General features: G+C 51.1%; 1 protein-coding gene across 13 annotated transcripts in view; it reads right to left on the bottom strand.

The window, feature by feature from the left end:
- Positions 1-4,229: 4,229 nt before the first annotated feature.
- mast4 (microtubule associated serine/threonine kinase family member 4) overlaps positions 4,230-19,475 on the bottom strand; it is a 44,510-nt gene continuing 29,264 nt past the window's right edge. For 6 of the 13 annotated variants that reach the window (XM_053863566.1, XM_053863601.1, XM_053863619.1 and 3 more), the window contains 24 exons: positions 16,968-17,056; positions 15,502-15,571; positions 15,326-15,404; positions 14,841-14,995; positions 14,514-14,589; positions 14,238-14,447; positions 13,911-14,012; positions 13,660-13,792; positions 13,287-13,348; positions 13,125-13,210; positions 12,845-13,053; positions 12,642-12,780; positions 12,327-12,459; positions 12,102-12,267; positions 11,927-12,028; positions 11,734-11,856; positions 11,524-11,633; positions 10,212-10,333; positions 9,913-10,127; positions 9,499-9,690; positions 9,207-9,433; positions 8,626-8,748; positions 8,169-8,559; positions 4,230-8,085 (listed from right to left, as the gene is read on the bottom strand). In XM_053863566.1, coding sequence (XP_053719541.1) covers positions 5,432-8,085; positions 8,169-8,559; positions 8,626-8,748; positions 9,207-9,433; positions 9,499-9,690; positions 9,913-10,127; positions 10,212-10,333; positions 11,524-11,633; positions 11,734-11,856; positions 11,927-12,028; positions 12,102-12,267; positions 12,327-12,459; positions 12,642-12,780; positions 12,845-13,053; positions 13,125-13,210; positions 13,287-13,348; positions 13,660-13,792; positions 13,911-14,012; positions 14,238-14,447; positions 14,514-14,589; positions 14,841-14,995; positions 15,326-15,404; positions 15,502-15,571; positions 16,968-17,056 — 5,968 coding nt within the window. In that variant the 3' untranslated portion in view covers positions 4,230-5,431. The remainder of the gene's footprint in view (positions 8,086-8,168; positions 8,560-8,625; positions 8,749-9,206; positions 9,434-9,498; positions 9,691-9,912; positions 10,128-10,211; positions 10,334-11,523; positions 11,634-11,733; positions 11,857-11,926; positions 12,029-12,101; positions 12,268-12,326; positions 12,460-12,641; positions 12,781-12,844; positions 13,054-13,124; positions 13,211-13,286; positions 13,349-13,659; positions 13,793-13,910; positions 14,013-14,237; positions 14,448-14,513; positions 14,590-14,840; positions 14,996-15,325; positions 15,405-15,501; positions 15,572-16,967; positions 17,057-19,475) is intronic. The other 7 variants (XM_053863591.1, XM_053863644.1, XM_053863670.1 and 4 more) reach the window with 3 other exon arrangements.

The raw sequence follows: 19,475 nt of genomic DNA, 5'->3' as shown, positions 1-19,475 counted from the left end.
CTCAGTTGTTTCATTACTGGGAGCGACGCCCACCACACTTTGGTTTCTTCACATCGACGTCTTCCTCGCCTGCCAGTTCTCTCTTCTCTGTGTGGATGACATTTCCATGTCCTCCACCGACTCTGACTCCCAAATATTGACTCAGGACACTAATTTGTTAACACTGATATGCCCTTTCTGACTGTGACTCATGAACACAGAAGACCTCCATTGACTCATGAACTCATGAACACTGACTCTGACTCTTGAACTCTGACTCCTGGACACAGTAGACAGACTCAAACTGACAAGACCTCCTCTCACTCAAGAACACACATGGAAACAGAAGACCTCTGACTCATGAACATTGACTCTGACTCATAAACACAGAAGACTCCCACTGACTCATGAACTAATGAAGACAGACTGACTCAGACTCCTGAACACAGTGGACCTCCACTGACTTTGGCTCATGGACACTGACTCTGATTCTTGAACTCTGACTCCTGGACTGACTCATGAAAACTGACAAGACCTCCTCTCACTCAAGAACACAGACCCTGAGTCATGAAAACAGAAGACCTCTGACTCATGAACTCTGACTCGAGAACACTGACAGACCTCCAAGGACTCTTACTCACAAACACAGAAGACTCCGATTCATAAACAATGACACTGACTCATGAACACAGAATGACTGAGACTCCTGGACATCGTGGACCTCCACTGACTCTGGCTCATGAACACTGACTCTGACTCTTGAACTCTGACTCCTGAACACAGTGGACTGACTCATGAAAACTGATAAGACCTCTTCTCACTCAAAAACACACATTAAAAACAGAAGACCTCTGACTCAGGAATTCTGACTCGAGAACACTGACAGACCTCCAATGACTCCGACTCATGAACACTGACTCTGACTCACAAACACGGAACACTCCCACTGACTCGTGAACTCTGATTCATGAACAATGACACTGACTCATGAAGACCAACCGACTCAGACTCCTGAACTCAGACTCCTGAACACAGTGGACCTCCGTTGACTCTGGCTCATGAACACTGACTCAGATTCCTGAGCTCTGACTCCAGAACTCTGACCTCCTCTGACTCACAAGACTGGTTGGTCCTCAGCAGGTGTGTGTCCTAAGAAAGTGCCCTTCTCTCGGTGCGGAGCAGCAGCAGTTCTCTTGGCTCCAGGGTGACTCAGTTCCAACCACTGTGCACTGAACACATTTCAGCCACTTGTTTCCAGGATCTTGTTCTTTCTTCCACCACTTCAACTTCATGTCTCCAGAGTCCTCATGACTGGAGATCCAGCTGTGCATCCCTCTGGGACTGGACCCCAAGATACCTGACCTGCCTGCAGGACAGGACGTTCCGAGTCAGAGCCACTTGAGCAGACGTCAGAGCTTCATCTGAAGGTTCTGGACCAGGCTGCTGAAGTGGTTGCGCAACAGCAACAACAGGCACAAGTTACTTGAGTCTGGTCTCATCAAACATTCAGAACTCAGAGGACGAGTTTCTCTCTGGAACCAAACTGAGTTTATTTTTAACCCGCTGGCCTGATGGGACTCGGCACTCACCGGCTGTTGTGCAAGCGTGTTCGCTCAGGAGAGATGTTGGGACAGCGCTGGAGTCACATGATCGACAGGTTGCCGTCGGGGAGAGCAACAGTTTGAACTGTTGCATAATCACACACGTCAAGAAACGTTTGATCTGACGGCTGGAAACACGCCAGCATCTTATGGAAGAATAAAACAACATATTTGTCAGCTACATTAAACCAAGGTCATTGAACGAAAATACTGCAAAATAAGTCATCAGTAAAAATGCAACTTCTATTTCATAAATATTTATCATAGTTTCAAAATGAAAACATTTATTGTCACATTTTTATGTCAGTATAGTGATATTTACATATTGAAAACCATTTGATGGAAGAAATAAGAATATTTTATTAAGTTGGAAAAGTATTTGGTATTCATATCTTAATAATGTTATATATAATAAATGTAATAATAATAATAGTAATAATAATGTCATTCGTGCCACTTTTCCCTCATGAGATGGTGAAAACGAGTCTGACTCGTGTTGCACGCAGACTCGGTCCTGACGGCGGAAGTCCAGTGCGTGTCCCCTCTCTGACTCGTTAAGCCCCCCTCTCCTCCTCCTCCCGGTCCGGGATCAGCTGCAGACTCGCATTCGGCCTGAATCCATTCATTGCGACATGAGATACGGGTCGGTCTGCGGCTCTGGCGGCCGCCCAAGTCACAGAATGTCCCTGAACCAAATCCAGCAGCAGCAGCAGAGAGGATTTATCTGGGCCGGCTCACATGTTTCCAGGCCGCCCAGGATTCTTGACGCTCATGTTTGGGATGTCGCTGCCGCCTGCTTGACACGCTCAAGGAGGGAAAACCCCTCGGCAGGAACCGAGTGCCGGCATTCTTCGCTGCCCTCTGACACTGGGGACATGAGCTCGGGTCGCAGGGGCAGCAGCTGAAGTGAAGAGGCCCAGACCTCCCTCGCTCCTAGAGCCAGGCGAAGATCTCACCGGTCTAACTGACTTCTACAACTCTGGTCTGCGTCACCTGCCGGTGGAGAACCTCTGACCTCTCATGAAGGTCTCAGACCATGGACGGAAGGACCTGCGTCTGGTGATGGGTCCTGCAACACGGGGCGCTCCCTGCGTCGGTGCGCGTACAGCTTCTACACAATCACGTGACTGTGTCGACTCGGCGCTGAACTGTGTTCATAAGGAAGCGCACCTGTCAACAGGAAGCAACTGCTGAAACAATCTGATCTCACGGTTCCTTGTCAACGTCTTTGTGGATCTAGGGGGCAGCTCCGAGGGAAACGCCTGTTGTCTGCCGTGTGGGGACCAATACATTATTTTCCATCGGAGAATCATCTATTTATTTCAATCTTTACCCAGTTGGTCTCAGATTTTCGACTTGTCTTGTTCCATTCTAATTCAAATTCATGTCAAGGTATAATTGAATTTAGAAAATTATACAATAATACATGTTCACATTATTTAAAGATATGGAGTAATAATGAATACAAAGACTTATTTGATATTATATACAGTAGGTCATCAAATCCGTGTCAATTCACTCTGTCAAATCAGTGGCCTGCAGGGATTTTGAATGTCCAGCAGGTGTCAGTATTCAGTGACACAGTATCAACCCAGTGTCAGCACAGTGTGTCATTGTGTCCAAACGCTGTATGACGCCTCATTTAGCCATCACGACCTGCGTCAGCCGGGAGTCAGGGGCGAGTCACATAAGAGGAGTCGGTCATCTCCTGCTGAGGTCCACCCTGGTCCCCACCATCCTGGTCCAACTCTGACTCTCCCCTCCAAACACCTGTCCTCCCTGACTTTGACTCCAAACTTCTTCATCATCTCTCCTGGCTCTGACTCCCGAGAGTCAGAGCACTGACATGACGGGGACACCAAGCCGATGACAGCGCTTACATGTTAGAGGTGTGTAGCCGTGAAGAGGAAGGTAGCGACCCCTGCTGGACCAGACTGCAGGCGACAACTTAGTCGTATTTGAAGTCACCATTTCAAAGTCTGTCACTGCCTGATCCGGTCCGCCGGAAGTTCCGGGACTGGGACCGGATGTTATAAACACGCATGCGCAAGGTCTACGAATTGTGTTTGTCAAAAGTTTTTTGGTTTTTATTTTTTTTGGTCATGTCCCCTTAGGGGCTCCATAGTATTTCACCCATCAAGTATCCTCATATATATAGCGACTCTTTAACTAGTGACGGGTGCTTATAAAAAGAAAGATGGATTTTTCTGTATTTAATTCTTAGTTGTGAATAGACAATTGAGGCAGCGGAAATTTCGCGTCATACCTTTGAAACCACGTGAAGCATCGGTTCGTTTTCCTCCTCTCCTCGCGGTTCAACTTTGAAGAAAAAAAAGGTTAGACTCACTAGAATCACAGTGTCGCTGGACTGCTGCGTCACTTCCTGGCACATGGTTTTGGCGCCACCTAGAGGTAAAAGCTAGAACAAATAATTCTAGAATTATAAACAAATATTAAAATAAAATCTGTTGTAGTGACTTTAGTGATTCAAATGTAATGTAATCGTATTATTTGACTTTTAAGCCAAGATTTTTGCGAAACAATTTAGACAGGGAAATTAAATCATTGGTCCAAATGGAAGAAAACATGAACCGAAACAGGTCAATAAAGTGAAGGACCATTCGTATGCTGCCATAAACAACAACAAAATCAACATATATTACATTTTATTTTCAGTAATACTCAACATTTGAAGTATAAATATCTTTTTAATATACAACATTTATGACATCCATAGAGCTTTCCTGGAGCGAAAATACAAAAAAATTCAAACACTTTATTGCACGTAGTTCTAAAAGACAAACCACCGGAAGCGAGTTCATCTAGTACGACGGTAGGAGAACGAAGACCTGACGGACGGAGACAAACGCACGACATGAACTGGTGGAGAAGGTCGCACACCACGTTTACAGCCACAAAGATTTTGGCAAATGAACCATATACAAAATATACATCCGTGAAAGTTTGTAAACAAATATTTTATGTGCTTCGAGGACTACAGCCAGAGACAAACTGAAGTTAGTCGTTTGGGGAGTTTCTAGCGTCAACTTTGTGAGCAATAAGGTGCGTCTGTGTTCATTTGCAACGACAGTTTAAAATCCTTTTCCTCGTCCTTACACAAGTTTGGGGGTCTTAAAGGCATCTACACAAAAAGCAACTGGTCAAACCTCCAAGTCTCAGCGGCGTCCAGATGCCGAGAGTTAGCATTGTCGATAAAACCATGAATCTGAAAGCAAAGTGCCGAGATCACCAAACCTCCTTTAAAAGACAGTGTCACAGGTCTCAACTTTTTTTGGGACATTTCTTCCAACAGTGGCGGGAATGCTCCTGGATCGCCGCAGAGATTGTCGGCGAACATTTGTTCCCGTGGGAGCCGTTGGCTTCACGGTGCTACATGGACATTTCAAGTCTCCTTTTCTGCCTTCGTCTTGCTGCCACAACACTGCGAGGACACAAACACGTATGGGACAATCACGAGCCCAAGTGTCACCATATTTACACCAAGAGTTGCGTAAAACCAGAAGGAATGTGATCAACACCAAGTCTGACTGGACTAAGGCCCCATCGCTAGCGTCCAATGACGCGCCTGCTAGCCTGAGCCTCATGCGGCCTACTGCATTCATATCCCAACAACAGCACCCAGTGCAGCTCCGCAGTTTGGCACCGACGACCTGAGGCCGCCATCATCCTTCCCACTGATTGCACAGAGCGTCAATGGAAAAAAAAAAACATTCACGTAGATGAACATTCACACAAAGGTAAGCAAGTAACAGCGTTGCCGGTCCTTCAGCTAAAGGCATGAAGATGTCCACACACACACACACACACACACAGACTGGAGAGCTCCACGGCTACTTCTTGTAGCTCCGTGGGGACTCCTTCTGTGGTTTGCCACGCCCACCCTCTTTGTCCGGACTCTCTTTGGCGGCGGGCACTTTAGCGGGCTCCTTCTTCAGAGTTTTTGCGGAAACCTCGGGGACAGGCTCTTTCTTCTTCTCTGCTTGCGCTTTCTTCTCCGGGGAGGTGACTCTGATATCCGGGCCTTTGCTAGCTTCAGGTTTGGAAACGTCCTTGAGCGCCTCTGAAGGTGCCGCTCGGGCCGACGCGGTGCTCGTCTCTTTCCGGACCACGGGCTTCAGCTGGACGGCCAGAGGTGACTCTTTTGTTTTGACATCCTGCGGCTCTTTAAGGGGTGCGGCCTGCTTTTTCGGGGAGGGGTCTTTGTGTCTGCCCGGTGGGGCTGTGGAGGCTTTCTGAGAGGGCAAGGATGCAGCAGGTTTCGGAGTCTTTGAGGCGGCTGCCGAGGCTCTAGTGTCTTGTTGCTTCACTTCAGTCGCTGCAGTTTCTTTGCCTAAAACTGGCTCCAGCGGTCTCCTCTTAACGTCGCCATCAGGGGGTGCTGTGCTGTGGGTTCTGACGTCTGACACTGTGGTGGCCTTCTCAGTCCTGGCCTGGCTCACTAGTGGAGTCTTGGCGGGTTCGGTGGCTGTACTCCGGAGCGACCTCTGACCTGGTCTGTGGATGGCAGTGCCTCTCCAGACCTCGACCGGAGCATCCCTCTTTGGGGAGGTGGAACGCTCCAGGACACTTGCCTGCTCTGAGTCGCCCACAGTTTCAACAGGAGACTTCCTAACAGGGGAGCCCTCCTTCTTCTGTGCGGCTCCTGGGTTTCGCATGATGGCTGAACCTTCCTCAGGTCCAGGTCCACGGGGCAGCTTTACAGGGGACCCGTCGGACCAGCTCAACCCCTCTGCCTGTGAACAGCAGGTCCTCAGCTCGGACCCAGATGTGGATGTGGTGATGGAGACCAGGGGTTCGGTGACGGAGCAGATGTTGAGGAGGTGCTGCTTGGCCAGATCTGGAACAGAGTTCCCGGCTGAGCTCCGGACACTCTGCGGATCCACAGCGACCGCAGTCTCAGCCCCAGCCCTCTGCACCTCCAGCTCTTCGTCTTCGTTGCTGACTTCACGGATGGACGGTGTTTTTCCACCGAAGTGGGCAGCGTGTCGAGGACAGCGATGGTCGAGAACCAGCGAGGAGCTTGGCTTCACCCTGCTGTCTTTGACCGGGTCCTGGTGCTTCTGGGACGTCTTTTCAGCAACTTTCAGATCAGCTGCTTCTCTGCAGGCTGTGACGCACGGCGGAGGAGATGCTTCAGCAGTGAGCGGACACTTGGGCTTGTCAGCGGACTTGAAGTGTGGCAGTGACTTGTGTCTCTCCGAAGGTCCCTGCAGCCAAACTGAAGGACTCACAGAAACAATGTCACCGGATTTTCCAGCCAGCTTGGACAGACAGGTGTCAGTCTTGGAGACTCTCGGCCCAGAGATCAGGGCAATATCCAGAGTTCCCTCCAGAGGTTTGAGCGAGGAGACTTGTCGGCTTTCAAGTTTATATTCTGAGGAGGTCTTTCGAAGTGGAACCTCCCCCGACGAGATGAGCTGGAGCTTCTCCACAGCGCTCTCCCCTCTGCCAGTGTACAGTTTGGGAGCCAGACCTTCCGGGGAGGCCTTCAGATGCTCGTCCAGCTGAAGGCTCTTGGAGCGTGTGGAGCCGAAGTGGATGTTCTCGTGCACGCTGGAAGACAAGCGGCACACACAATCGTCCCGCTCCTCGAACGACAGTCTTTTTCTAGTGAACTCGATACTTGGGGCTTTAAAGTCAAGCCGGTCCGGTTTCAAGTTCACTTCTTTGTTGGGCCGCTGGAGGACTTCGCCACCGCCGGTGGACGAATCCGTGAAGCCGTCGGAAACTCGAGTGCCGAGCTTTTTGTACAGAACGTCTTTGAGGGTGATGCCGGCCGACTCGGTGCACTTGTCCTCCGAGTCGTTGAGAGGGTCCATCCTCGGCTCGGCCCACTCTGGTCTCTTGACCACCATCTTGGACTTCAGCTTCTCCTTGTCCAGTTCCTCCACAGACTCCTGGCGGCCCAGCTTACGCCCGGCGGGCCTCTTCAGACACCCCTGCTCCACAGGTCGGACTCGTGTGACAGCAAGCTGCTCGCAGGCCGACTCGTCAGCGCCGCAGCCCTGGAGCTCATCATCTTGCACCTCCTCCTGCGTCACCTCCAGACTGTGCTTCCTGGGGCAGAGGTGCTTCTTCTCTCCAGAGTACGAAGGAGCCAGCTTCTCCTCTGACTGTACTCTCTTCAGAAGCGGTGAGCGAGGCGGCTCTGCACTTTTCGGACGAACTATGTGCCGCACAATGGTGGGTGGGGAATGAATCTTGGTGGGGAAGGAAGGCGTGGTTTTGGAAATGGACACAGGGTGTCCGGTGAGCAGTGGGGAGGGGGGGCGCTGAGGGGAGGTGGGCTGAGGCGTTGGCGACGGGGTGCGAGCCAGCGGCGAGAGAGGGATGCTCCCGGCAGACTTGCGACGGCCCTGCCGCAGCCTCTGACCCGGCAGCTTGGGGCCAAGGCCGTGCAGAGTGCTGGGTCGGATGTGGCCAGAGCCGGCGGGGGAGTTTGGAGCAGTGGAGCTGGGTGAGCTGCTCTGCGACGAGTTTCCAGCTGAAACACATGGACAACAATGAGACACATGAGACAGCAAGTAAGAGCTGGTGCTCTGTAGGAGGGAGAGCGAAGATCGGCACCTGACTGGGTGAAATCGGGAGTGGGGCGAGAGGCGGCGGTGGGAGAGCGGGGGGACAGGCTGTGGGTGGGGGAGCCAGGGAGACTCTCACCAGAGGACAGGGAGTGGTTGAGGGAGGTGAAGCTTCGACTGGTGTGCAGCAGTGGAGATGGCTGCATCGCAAAACGCCGGAACAGAGAACGGCGCCTGCGGAGAGAGAGAGAGTGGCCAGTTGGTGCTGCGTTCCTCCAGTAAACACACGTCTCGGTCCCACACCTCTCTGGAGTCTTCTCCTTCTTGGCCTTCTTGCCGCACCGGACCATCTTGCTCCGGTAGCTGTTCCGGCGTGCTGGCCCTGTTTTGATGGACGTGTTCTCGAAGGGCGTGGTAGAGATGGCGACCTTGCTGCCGCTCTGAAGAAGGAAAGCACAGGCTCGTATTTGAGTCCGTCGCCACGGTGACCAGGGGCAGCCACAAACCTTCAGCAGCAGTTCCACCACTTCCGTATGCACCAGGCCGTGCACCGTCTCTCCGTTCACGTGAGTGATCAGGTCTCCTGCACGAAGTCCGGCCAGCTGAGCGGGACCACCGTCCTCCACGTTCTTCCCGGCAACAAACAAGACTCACGTTAGAAGAGGTGAGAGGCAACAAAGCCACGGCGAAGTGAAGCACGAGGAGAAAGGTAAAACGGCGACTGACAAGTTAAAATATCTAAATATCTGTTTTTAAAATGCATCTTTTATCGAGTCTCAATAGCCTCATGTCTCCAACTGATGGGATGCTTCCTCACTATCATGTCATCAGTAGCCTTCATCATCCTCAGTCACACCTTCATCCCCTCTCTTTCGTCTTGAACATTTATGGTTTCATCCATGGTTTCTTCTTCTTCCCTCCATAACTTTGTCTCCAAACATCTCTTCATTGTAACAAATCACTGTATCAGTAGCCAACATCATGGTCCAGGGTGATTCCTCCCGCACCTCGTCCTTGACTCCCTCCCTCCATCTCCCCTGAGTACACTAGACGAGGGTGTTCTTCTAGATGAGGCAGGCTTTCGTACCCAGACCATGTGGTAGACGGTGTAGACATCGCTGTCGCAGGCATAGACCCGGATCGCTCGCAGGGTGAAGCCGAACTTCTTCCCGCAGCTGTGGATGACGATGGGCTGCCTTGTTCCACAGGAGAAGAGGGAGGAGTCACGACTGGGGGAGGAGTCTCTGGAGGACGGGTCGGAGGACAGGGAGTACGGCGAGATGGGGCTGGCGAGGGGGGAGGCACCGAACATGTCTGAGAAAACAAACATGAGTGTCAACCTTCAAAACCGCCGTATGTGCTGCAGTTCCGAGACCCACCAGTAGGGATGGTGAGGGACAGGGTACCAGTGGACACAGACTTCGGAACCTTCGGAACGGCACTGGTTTTCTCCTTCACGGTGTCAGCCCTTGTCTCTGCGCTCGGCTCGCACTGGTCTCCACATGTGCCGTCGGGACTCTGGACCTCATCTCCTCGCGGGGTCAGCTGGTCCAGATGTTCTGAGAAGCTCCCTGATGAGGCGGAAGAGCACACGTTTTAGCTGGTGTTTAGCTAGCATGTGGTGTTTGGTTGCAGCGGTTGATCTTGTCACTTCAGTGGCTTTTAAAGTTGCCAAATACCGCTGTCGAGCTAACAGTCCTCTTTTGGGCCTGGGTACCAGCGAGTGCTGCTGTAACAGCTGCGGAGTCAGTGCAGTGGCAAATGTTGTCGTAGGTCAGTGTTGTGGTCAGTACCCGACAGCGTGGCGCCGCTGTGCGTGCTGCCTGGCGTGGTGGCGTCGGGATCGTCCAGCTGCAACTCTCCGGCGGAAAAGGACACCTTGCTGGGGTCACCGAGTCCTGAGGTTTCTTCTCCCTCACTCTCCGCTGAGATGGCGAACTTCGGCAGCGAGCCGGAGCGGACGCTCTGGTTCAGACTGTCGGCGTCTGTGGAGTGACAGAGCGACGGCCTGCGAGCCGCCGCCGTGTTAACAGGCTGGAAACCACCCCAGCCGGCGGGGGGCGCTGAGGTTTTAGACAGAAAGCGAACTAACATTTCGGTGAAGTCTGGCGTCCAGCTAAGCGAGTCGACAGTCAGCGGACTCTCGCTCTTCTTCTCCTCCACCTCTCCCTTCTCCTCCAGGTGACCCCGGGAGAGATCCAGACTGCTGTAGACCTGGAGACCCAGACTCTGCATCAGAACCAGACCCTCACCCCATACACACCACACAATTCAATGAAACACCATAGAAAAGACGAAAACCCCAAAAAACGATCAGAAGAAACCAAAAGTTCTGAATTAAAAATGAAGCAGAACGAAGAGAACTCGGGCAAACAAGATCACAAGGGTCAATAATCAAACAAAACATCAAAATACCACCAAAACGTCAAACGGTCTCAAGTTCAAAGATACTTAAAATGATCAACTGAAGATCATACAAAATTTCAAATGGTCGGTTGAAAAGCAGCGGTTGAAAAAGAGTAGAACCCACGACATAACTGGCAGAGCTCACTGACATGATCACAAGACAAATCATAGCCTCTCTGCTGTTCGGCTGCTTTTAATCTACGACGACCTCTGGCTTCACCACGGTGCCGGCAAACATAAGTCGGACTTGAGCCGACTCGTTTCCTTAGCAAGTGTTTCTTTGTTCCCAGGCGAGCGAGAAAGTAACACGGTGGAACAATAGAGCCCAACGCTGCACGTGTAATGTCGGACCAAAAAATCCTGAAGAGATTTACCAGTGGAAAATGTATGCAAAGCTGCTGTTCAGTCGTATGTGAGTGTGTGGCTGCTGGGGGACGTTTCTGGGACACATTTCCATATGAATCATCTCTCTCTTTCTCCTGAGTAAAACCTCCGCTCACTGAAATCTCTGGACCTCTAGTCCTCACTCAGGCTTCTAGTTTTTCAGGTTCTCCGATCGAGGTTTCGCCGGTCCTCTTTGTTGGTCATTTGGCCTCCTCTTCAGGGACCGAAGCAATGGCCTCTTCCCTCAGCTCCCCTCAAAAAAATATACCAACCCATGCAAAGCCTCTCTCCTGAGCACATTAATTTGTCGAAGAAGAAACATGATGCAAAGAGATGGATCTGGATTGATGATCAGTGGAGGCCAGACGATAATTCAGCATTCAACTACACTGATTTTGATTCATCAGTGTTGAGCACTGAACCATGACAACTTCTTCATGAACTTCTTCAATGGAAAAATATTTTTGTGGAAGCTCAACAATTAAATCACTGTACAACATTCGATATAAATGTTGAAAAACTGCTCTTAAAAATGATGTAAAAATGTTTTCTTCAGTGTAAATAATTGACCTTATAAAAACTTGTCACACACAAAACGTGAGAAACGACGGAACCTTGGAGAATCTGTGCGAGCAGGAGGAGAACTGTCTGAGCTCCATGTTGAAGTCCTCGTCGTTGGTGTCGTCCTCGTCCATCTCCACGTGGTGGTACCGCTCGGAGCGAGCTGCCGGGGAAGGGGTGGTGAGAAGAGACCAGAGGTTTCAAAACGCTGAGGTCAAAGAGCGGATGAGAGGAGTGGGGTGCAGGAGGAGAAAGGGTCTCACTGTCAAAGTAGCTGGTGTCGTCCTCCGACTCTAGCTGAGGAATGAACTCGGCCTTCTGCCTCAACAGCCCGTTCCAGTCCAGGTCATGGAAGAACTGGTGCTGTTTCACCTCAGCGGCGCCCCCTGCAGGTCACAGAGGAGGCAGGTCAACGAGGTCGGCGTCTCAAGGGCTTGACGGGCCTGGGTCTGGTACCTGTGCCCATCCGCTCCAGAGGGTTCTGTCGCAGCAGCAGCGTGATGAGTTCCTGAGCATCAGGGGGCGGAGCCTCCTCCCCCTCCGGCCAGTTGATCTCGTCTGGAACAGAGCAAGACGTGAGGTTCAGAGGTCAAGATGGACGGTGGGCAGGAGACGCCGGTGCAGGACTGACCGCTGATGACCTGACCGAACAGCTCCTCAGGAGTGTCGCCGAAAAACGGGACACAGCCCACGAGAAACTCGTAGAGGATGATGCCCATGGCCCACCAGTCCACCGGTTTGCCGTAGCCCTGTCTCAGGATCACCTCCGGGGCGATGTACTCGGGCGTCCCGCACACCTGCGAGTGCCACATGGTCAGCGTGAGGCCACGTGTAGACCCTCCAGAACAGGAACTACCTGCTTGTCGGAGAACTCCCGCGCATCCTTCTCGATGTGACCTTCGTACAGGTTGGTGGTCATGTTCATCAGCCCAACCTTGGACAGCCCGAAGTCTGTCAGCTTGATGTGACCCATGGAGGTGACCAGCAGGCTGAGGAGACGGCAGCATTTGAGCAGAATCTTGAGAGCATCTCTATTCTCTAACGAAGCCTAAGCTGCTCAAAGTGCTGCTCAGAACATTTGTTTTGATTCATTGGATCAACTTCAGAAGCGACTCAGACGTCTAGAATTGAGACGCCGAGAGAAACATGAATCTTAAGTTGAAGGTCTCACTTGTCAGGCTTCAGGTCTCGGTGGACGATGCCGTAGTTGTGCAGATACTCCAGCGCCAGGACAGTTTCCGCAAAGTACATGCGGGCCATGTCAACAGGAAGTGGACCCATGTTCTTGAGCAGCGTGGCGCAGTCCCCGCCTGCCAACGTCAGTGAGCGTCAGCAGCAACTAAGCTCTCGTGATGGAGGCGGAGCCACACTCACCTTCCACGTACTCCATCACCATGCAGAGGTGCCGCCGTGTCTCGAAGGAGCAGAACATGGAGACCACGAAAGGGTTCTCAGCGAAGGTCAGGATGTCGCGCTCCACAAAGGCCTGCTGGATCTGGTTCCTCAGGATCAGGTTCTGCTTGTTGATCATCTTCATGGCAAATCTCTGCGTGCTCTCCTTGTGTCGTACCAGGTAGACGGCACTGTGGAGCAACACACCTCTCAGCTCTCTTCACTCTGACCCGACAGCCGGTGTTGGGTCTGGACCACTCACCCGTAGGCGCCGTTGCTGATCAGCTTGATCATCTCAAAGTCCAGCTCGCACGGTTTCCGCCGCGACCTCAACACCGAACTCAGACTCTGTGTGCGAAGGGAGGTGTTGGGAACAGAGTTGAGAGTGTGAAACCAGGGAGATCGCGACATGAGATCAACGTACGGAATCCTCGGCGTCTGGAGTCTCAGCAATGCCGCTGTCAGAGGTGGTGAGCTGAGAGAACTCTGAGGGAAAAACAGGTGAGAACGTCAGAGTGAACGTTCCTGACCTTCAGTTTCGTTCATCATCATCATCAAAACTCGCACTAGAGTGAAAACTGTCGTCGACTAATAACTCATGTCTGCGTGCTTCACCTCCACTAGAGGGCCTCAGAGAGTCTTAGATCACGTCAGAACATCTGCTCGCAGGCATTCAGGCCAACAACTTAATGAGCTGCTAAGAAGTCGTTGGATTCCCATTAGCTGTGATCAAACACAGATCCAATCTTTCCATTAACCCATGAGTCAGATAGCTCAGTGAATCTGAGTCGACCAACCTTCCAGAGGGTCACGAGTGAGTCCCAGCTGACTGATGATGTAGCGCGGGATGTCTGTTTTGATGCCCTGCCCGACCTTGGCGTGACCTTCAGCGGCTTCCAGGAGGTGGTAGAACTCTTCTGGGTCGAACTCCTGCAGTTTAGGACAGAACAAGTCCAACGGTGACACCAACATACTGCCAACATGCTATAATCTCAGGTCATGATAATGTCGGAAGAGTCCGAACACCAAAGGAAGAACGTGACGGTACCAGACACTCCAGCAGGCGGGCCGGTCTGGCAATGATGATGAGAATCTTTTTGGCCAGTTCTCTGATGAAGTCCACCTCCTCGCTCTCCGACCGCTCGGTGGACTGAAACGCAAAGTTGTCAATGCTAGCATGCTAACCACTGCGTCTACGGAGTTAACAAGAGGTGTGTCGCTACTCCGATAATCTGCTGTCAAAGTTCAAAATTCCTTGTATTTACCACCACAGCAATGTTTCCTTTGAGCCTCCAGAGTAGGCACTAAACTGGAATACACTCTATCAAGGTAAGCGCCCAGAAACGACGCAGTGAGAGAAGGTGGCGTCACTCACCTCATGCACGAGTCGCTCCAGTTTGTCGGTGAGCTCGCAGAAGTAGCTCGAGGTCACAAGGTCGAGCCGGCTCTTCTCCAGACAGTCGCGGGCGAGCTCTGTGATCTGGTGGTGCGCAAAGCTGAGCACGCCGTCGGCCAGCGGCAGCACGCTGTCGGCGGAGCTGCTGTGGATGATCTCCTGCAGCTTGTCCTCCATCTGAGCCGTCGCCTGCAGGGGGCACAGCCGAGTCGAGATCAGAACCAAGGCGGGAGGTTGGACCGCGCCCAACGTTACCTTTGGAAATCGCTCCTTGTAGACGTGATTCATCATAATAATCTCGTGGTCGAAGCAGGACGGCGATCTTCCCGGACTGGGGGAAGGAACGGGGGTATTGTGGGGTTGTCATCAATTCACCTGACATGGTAGCTAACACTAGCAATGGCTAAAGCGCTAACAGACTTGCTTGAATCGTAGAAGATTCAAACGTACGAACAATGTGCGCTAATTACGCCAAAATAGCAGATATGGAAATGTAGCTAACATTTCTGAGAGTGGTGTAGAAAGGTACACTATGTTGGCGAAGTTAGGCTACGATGTCTCTAGGAAGTGACGGCGGCGCACCTGAGGCTGCGGGACCGTGGTCTCATGGCAGCCACACGGCGACACTCGTCCGCAGAGATGCTCTCGGTGCAAAAGTGGCGAGACAGGAAGTGCAGCTCGTCCGGCGTCGGCTGGAAGGGCAGCTGGTGCAGCTTCTCCTGTGATGAACAGGATGACTGGAAATGAAGCAAATACATTTTACACATGAAAGCTACAGCAGACACAAAGCCAGACGAAGACGGTGGCATGGAGGCTTCGACTGAAGAAACACAACCACCGAGAGAAGCTAGCAGCTAAGGAGTGAGCAGCCTGTGGGCGCCCTTTACAGAGCTTTTGTTTTTTTCCACAAAAGATGGCTCTCTCTTAACTAAGGGTACTGACATCATGAAACCGAAGCAACAATGACCACGTGAAGTGAAGCAGACAACACGAACGGCGAGCCTCACACAGGAGCAAGTTCAAGTGAACAGAGGAGCCAGCTCAAAGGTAAAGTCAGGGATGCTCACAGAGAGAGTGGAACTTGGCGTGTTGGTTCCATATCCAGAGGAGGGAAGCGAAGCCAGCGACCAGCGGCGCCCGTCCGTCCTGTCAACGACAGAGAGGGTCATCTCACACACACACAATCTCTGTTCAGAATTAAACTCGGCTCTTCCTCAACAGGACAACTTTCAAGACGTCTCACCGTCGGGCAAATGAGAAGTGAGCCGAGGCGCTCGGGGAGAAGTTTCGGGGACTGTCCTGTGGACTCGTTCCTGCAGAGCGCACACAGAAAGAAGAGCGTGGAGTCACGTCAGAGGTCAAAAGTCCTGCCGCAGACCAGACGTGTCTTTGGAGGAGAGAAGAGACGGCGTCGAAGAAGTGCATCGTTTCCCAGCTCTTGCTCTTGAGCATCACAGTACCGCCACACACTTCCTCGCTGTCAGCTCTGGAAAACAAACTGGCAGCACTGAAGCAAACAGATGAGTCATCAGATCCTCGACTGTAACTCGCTGTGATGCAGAAGTGAGGCTCCGTTTCTGGAGCCAGGTTCAGAGAGCTCCTCGTCTTCACTGAGATTAGAGTTAACGTTTCAGGATTTAGCTCCACCCCATCACAGTTAAACTGTTCCATTTACTGCTCCCTTTACCCACAGAAATGTAGCCATCCTTTTCTTCAGTTCACCAATATATCCATCAGGGGGAGCAGCCCAGAGTCATAGTTTTATGACAACAAACTCCTAAACCAACATGACTGTGGAAGTAGTATTGATGATGTACCTCTAGTACAAAAGAGGAAAATAGAGGCAGCATTGTAGGAGGCAGTGGTCGGTGAGGCCATTAAATGTATGGCCACTGGAGGGCAGAGAATTTCCACCATTGTTATGTCCTCTTCATGTCTCACTTGAGTTACACATCTGTTAGTAACAGCAACACTGCCCCTCATGGTTTCCGGTGGCACTGCTCTGTTTGGCCCATATCCGGAAGCTTTGTAGAAACATGCAGAAATATGGAGGAAATTAAGGCAGAGAGAAAGAAGACGGCATCAGGATCCAGATCCGTGAGGCCATTTCAAACGTTTGGGAGTCACAGCCAAGGACATGCCACAATTGGGCTCATTGATCATGTGGCCAGTAGATCACAGAGCAAACAAACTGATAGGACAACCACTTTAGAGTCCCCACATTCGAGAGTTGAGTGATGAACACAGCTCAGGAGGAGACACTGCTACTGAACCAAGGACCACAACCTCGCGAGTTAGATGTTCATGAGGAGACTGGACTACTCTTTGATCCTCAAATGTTCTCTGAGCAGATCACCACCAACAACTCTGTTCAACTTCAGATCATCCAGTTGAAAGACTGGACGACTTGGGTTTGCAATCTCAAGGTCAAAGGTCAACATTTGAGGGCAGGAATGAAGAGAAATATTTGAGGGAGCCAAATGTAGAAGCGTTTGTGACCCTCGAGAAGTTATTTAGCCTGTCGGAATAAAAGTCTTCTAGCTGTTAACAAGCCGCTCAAGTCATGTGACTGATGTCCAAATCTTCTCCAGCAGTGAAGACAAGTGTAGGTGAAGTTTATACTTGGATTTCGGGTTACACATTTGAATAAACACCTTCTAGGATCGCAACAACACACACGCACACACGCACGCGCGCACACACACTGACCTGTGAGAGAGGAGAGTGGCGAGTGGGGCCGTGGCAAACCCGTCGACTGTCCACTTCCAATCAGGCTTTTCCGGTTGCTGGTTCTGCAGCTGTAGTGTGAAAGAAGAAGAGGGAAATGTAACGGCTAATTCATGACTGGTGAGGACCACTCAACCAACCAAGGTCCAGAAACGGACTACGTGAGACTTCAGTGAGACGAAGTCAGCAGGAGAGGAAATACGAACGAACAGTCTTCAAAACCCGACTCCTCCACTTCGTGACAACTCGTCTTGATTGATCTCAAATATCCGCTTCCTTTCCAACACCAAACACGCTGTTGGTGCTGCTGCTGTGTAATCCATGATAATCTCACACTGTAATCCCGTTGTGTCACTGACACCACATCACAGCTAGAGAGCGCAATCTGCTGCTAAAGGAGTGCAGTCACCTACGACTTTGTGATATCAATGGTGTCCAGCACACGACATCAGACAGCATTACAGGTCCACTTTCACTCTCCACTGGTGCTTTCCTGCTTCTGAGCAAGATGTTTCCTTTTTAACAACAATGTAGAAATACACCAGGAAAAATAAACACTTCTTCTTGAATCTTGAACAAACAGACCTGAGCTGCTTCTTTTCCTTCTACAAAGTGAACTCAATACGTCAGACACAAATTCATTTCTTCTTTCAGTCCAAAATAGACGAAAGTTACCGCAGATCTAACGAGACCGGATTTGTGACCTTCGTCAAGGGAGGAAAAAAGGCTTCATCTTTTTTTCTGCTTCCCTGTCACAACTGTCGCGAAATAGCTGATGATCCTGAAATCAAAGTCGGACATCGGAGGATGATAATAATAGCTCGACGGTGAGCTAATTTTGTCTCGGAGTGACGGAAGATCTTATTTGAAGGGGCGACTAGGATCCACAGACATCACACACCACACACTACAGTTGCTACGTTCAGCAGGTTCCATCGGGAGCTTCACATCACCAGCAAGATCACGGTTACCAAACAGCTACCTCGAGGAGCTTTTTACATTCTCAATTTCAACACCAAAGAATGGAGATCCACCACTGATCCAGACTTGCGCCCAGCATGCCATCATTTGTATGAGCAGCAAATGCTCGCCACTCGGTCAAAAGTCGCACCACACAAAAATATTCAGCCATCCAAATGTGAGGGTCAGACATTGGGTACTCGGGTGCCAGCGGTTCAGATTCTCGTGCATGAGTGAAAACCCCCTGAAAGGGACGGATGACTGCCAGCAAGGGTCAGACATTTCTAGCAACATTCAAATAAACTTAAGGGCCAAGAACTGGTTTGTGAGACCGATGTAACCTGTTGCAACATCAGCGACTCTCCCAGGGCCGTCTATCATTAAGGTCTGTTACTCGTCAATCCCTAGCAACAGTCAAATTATCTCTTGTAAAGGTCGAATACTCTTCGCTGAGAGTGAAACCATCACTCCTGTGATCAACTGAAGGGTCTCGTTCTTCAGGCTGTGGTGCTCCCCTGCAGGGGCAGGTCAGATGCATCAGCATCACCACCAAAGAACCAGGCACGCTTGTGTCAGCCCCAAACTCTTGTAAGGACTCAGTCGAACCCAGAGAACGGCTTCAAACCCCACACCGCACCATAGAGCCCTGGCCGAGAGCTCTTCACTCGTCTCAGTAACCACGACTGACGTCCCACGACTCACTCCACTGGCTTCGATGATTGTTTTCTACAGCTGACTCTCTGACTCTGGTCGACATGCTGGTGGATATTTTCTGGTGGTGTGGCGGAACTGGTATGCTCTGATGCCACTGTGGAGTCAGATGTGACAGATTTGGGACTGAAGGTGGGAGCGAGCTGGAAGTTCATGTGCGTTACAGAGAGTCTTCATGATTCCAGCCCGTGATAATCCAGCCGGTGTCTCTGCTCGAGTCCAAGATGTCCAACGGCAGCGCGGCGCTTCATATAAGCCGCTGTGCCGTTTAAAATGGGTCATGACGGGGATTAAAAATAAATATCAGTTTTACCAATACCGCAGCACAAAGTCCCAGAACCAAGTGGCTTAGCAGCAAACCAGCGTCCACACAGCAGCGAGGCTGCGCCGCAGAGCGCGGTGAAGATTCGGGCCGGTCAGATGACATCCAACAATCTGTCGGATTAAGATGTCAAGTGATCACCTTAGAGGATTAAATGTCCAAAACACTTTCTCGTTGATGAGTCTTCTTGTTAGAGCCCAACAAGTCCGAGTCACTAAGCAACAACTGGCTTCTCTGCTTTCCTTCAGTCAGCACCAAACAAAACCAGAGCACAGAACACAAACGTCTCATTGTCCAGATAAAACCGGCTCTCACAATAGTCTGAGGGGAAACACCCAGAGCGAGATTCACACCTGAGAACTATCAGGTTCACGACACCTCACAGGAGCAGAGAAGACCTGTCCGAGAGCCAAATCCTTGCTGCTGACTCGCCTGACACAGCCACTCCAGATTTTAGAATGAGGCCTAGACATAACCTGGATCGGTTCAACGACCTG

Source organism: Synchiropus splendidus, chromosome 1, assembly GCF_027744825.2.
Source record: "Synchiropus splendidus isolate RoL2022-P1 chromosome 1, RoL_Sspl_1.0, whole genome shotgun sequence".
In the NCBI taxonomy this organism is placed as follows: domain Eukaryota; kingdom Metazoa; phylum Chordata; class Actinopteri; order Syngnathiformes; family Callionymidae; genus Synchiropus; species Synchiropus splendidus.
The sequence above is the reverse complement of the archived record's forward strand: the minus strand, read 5'-3'. Positions and strand labels throughout refer to the sequence as shown.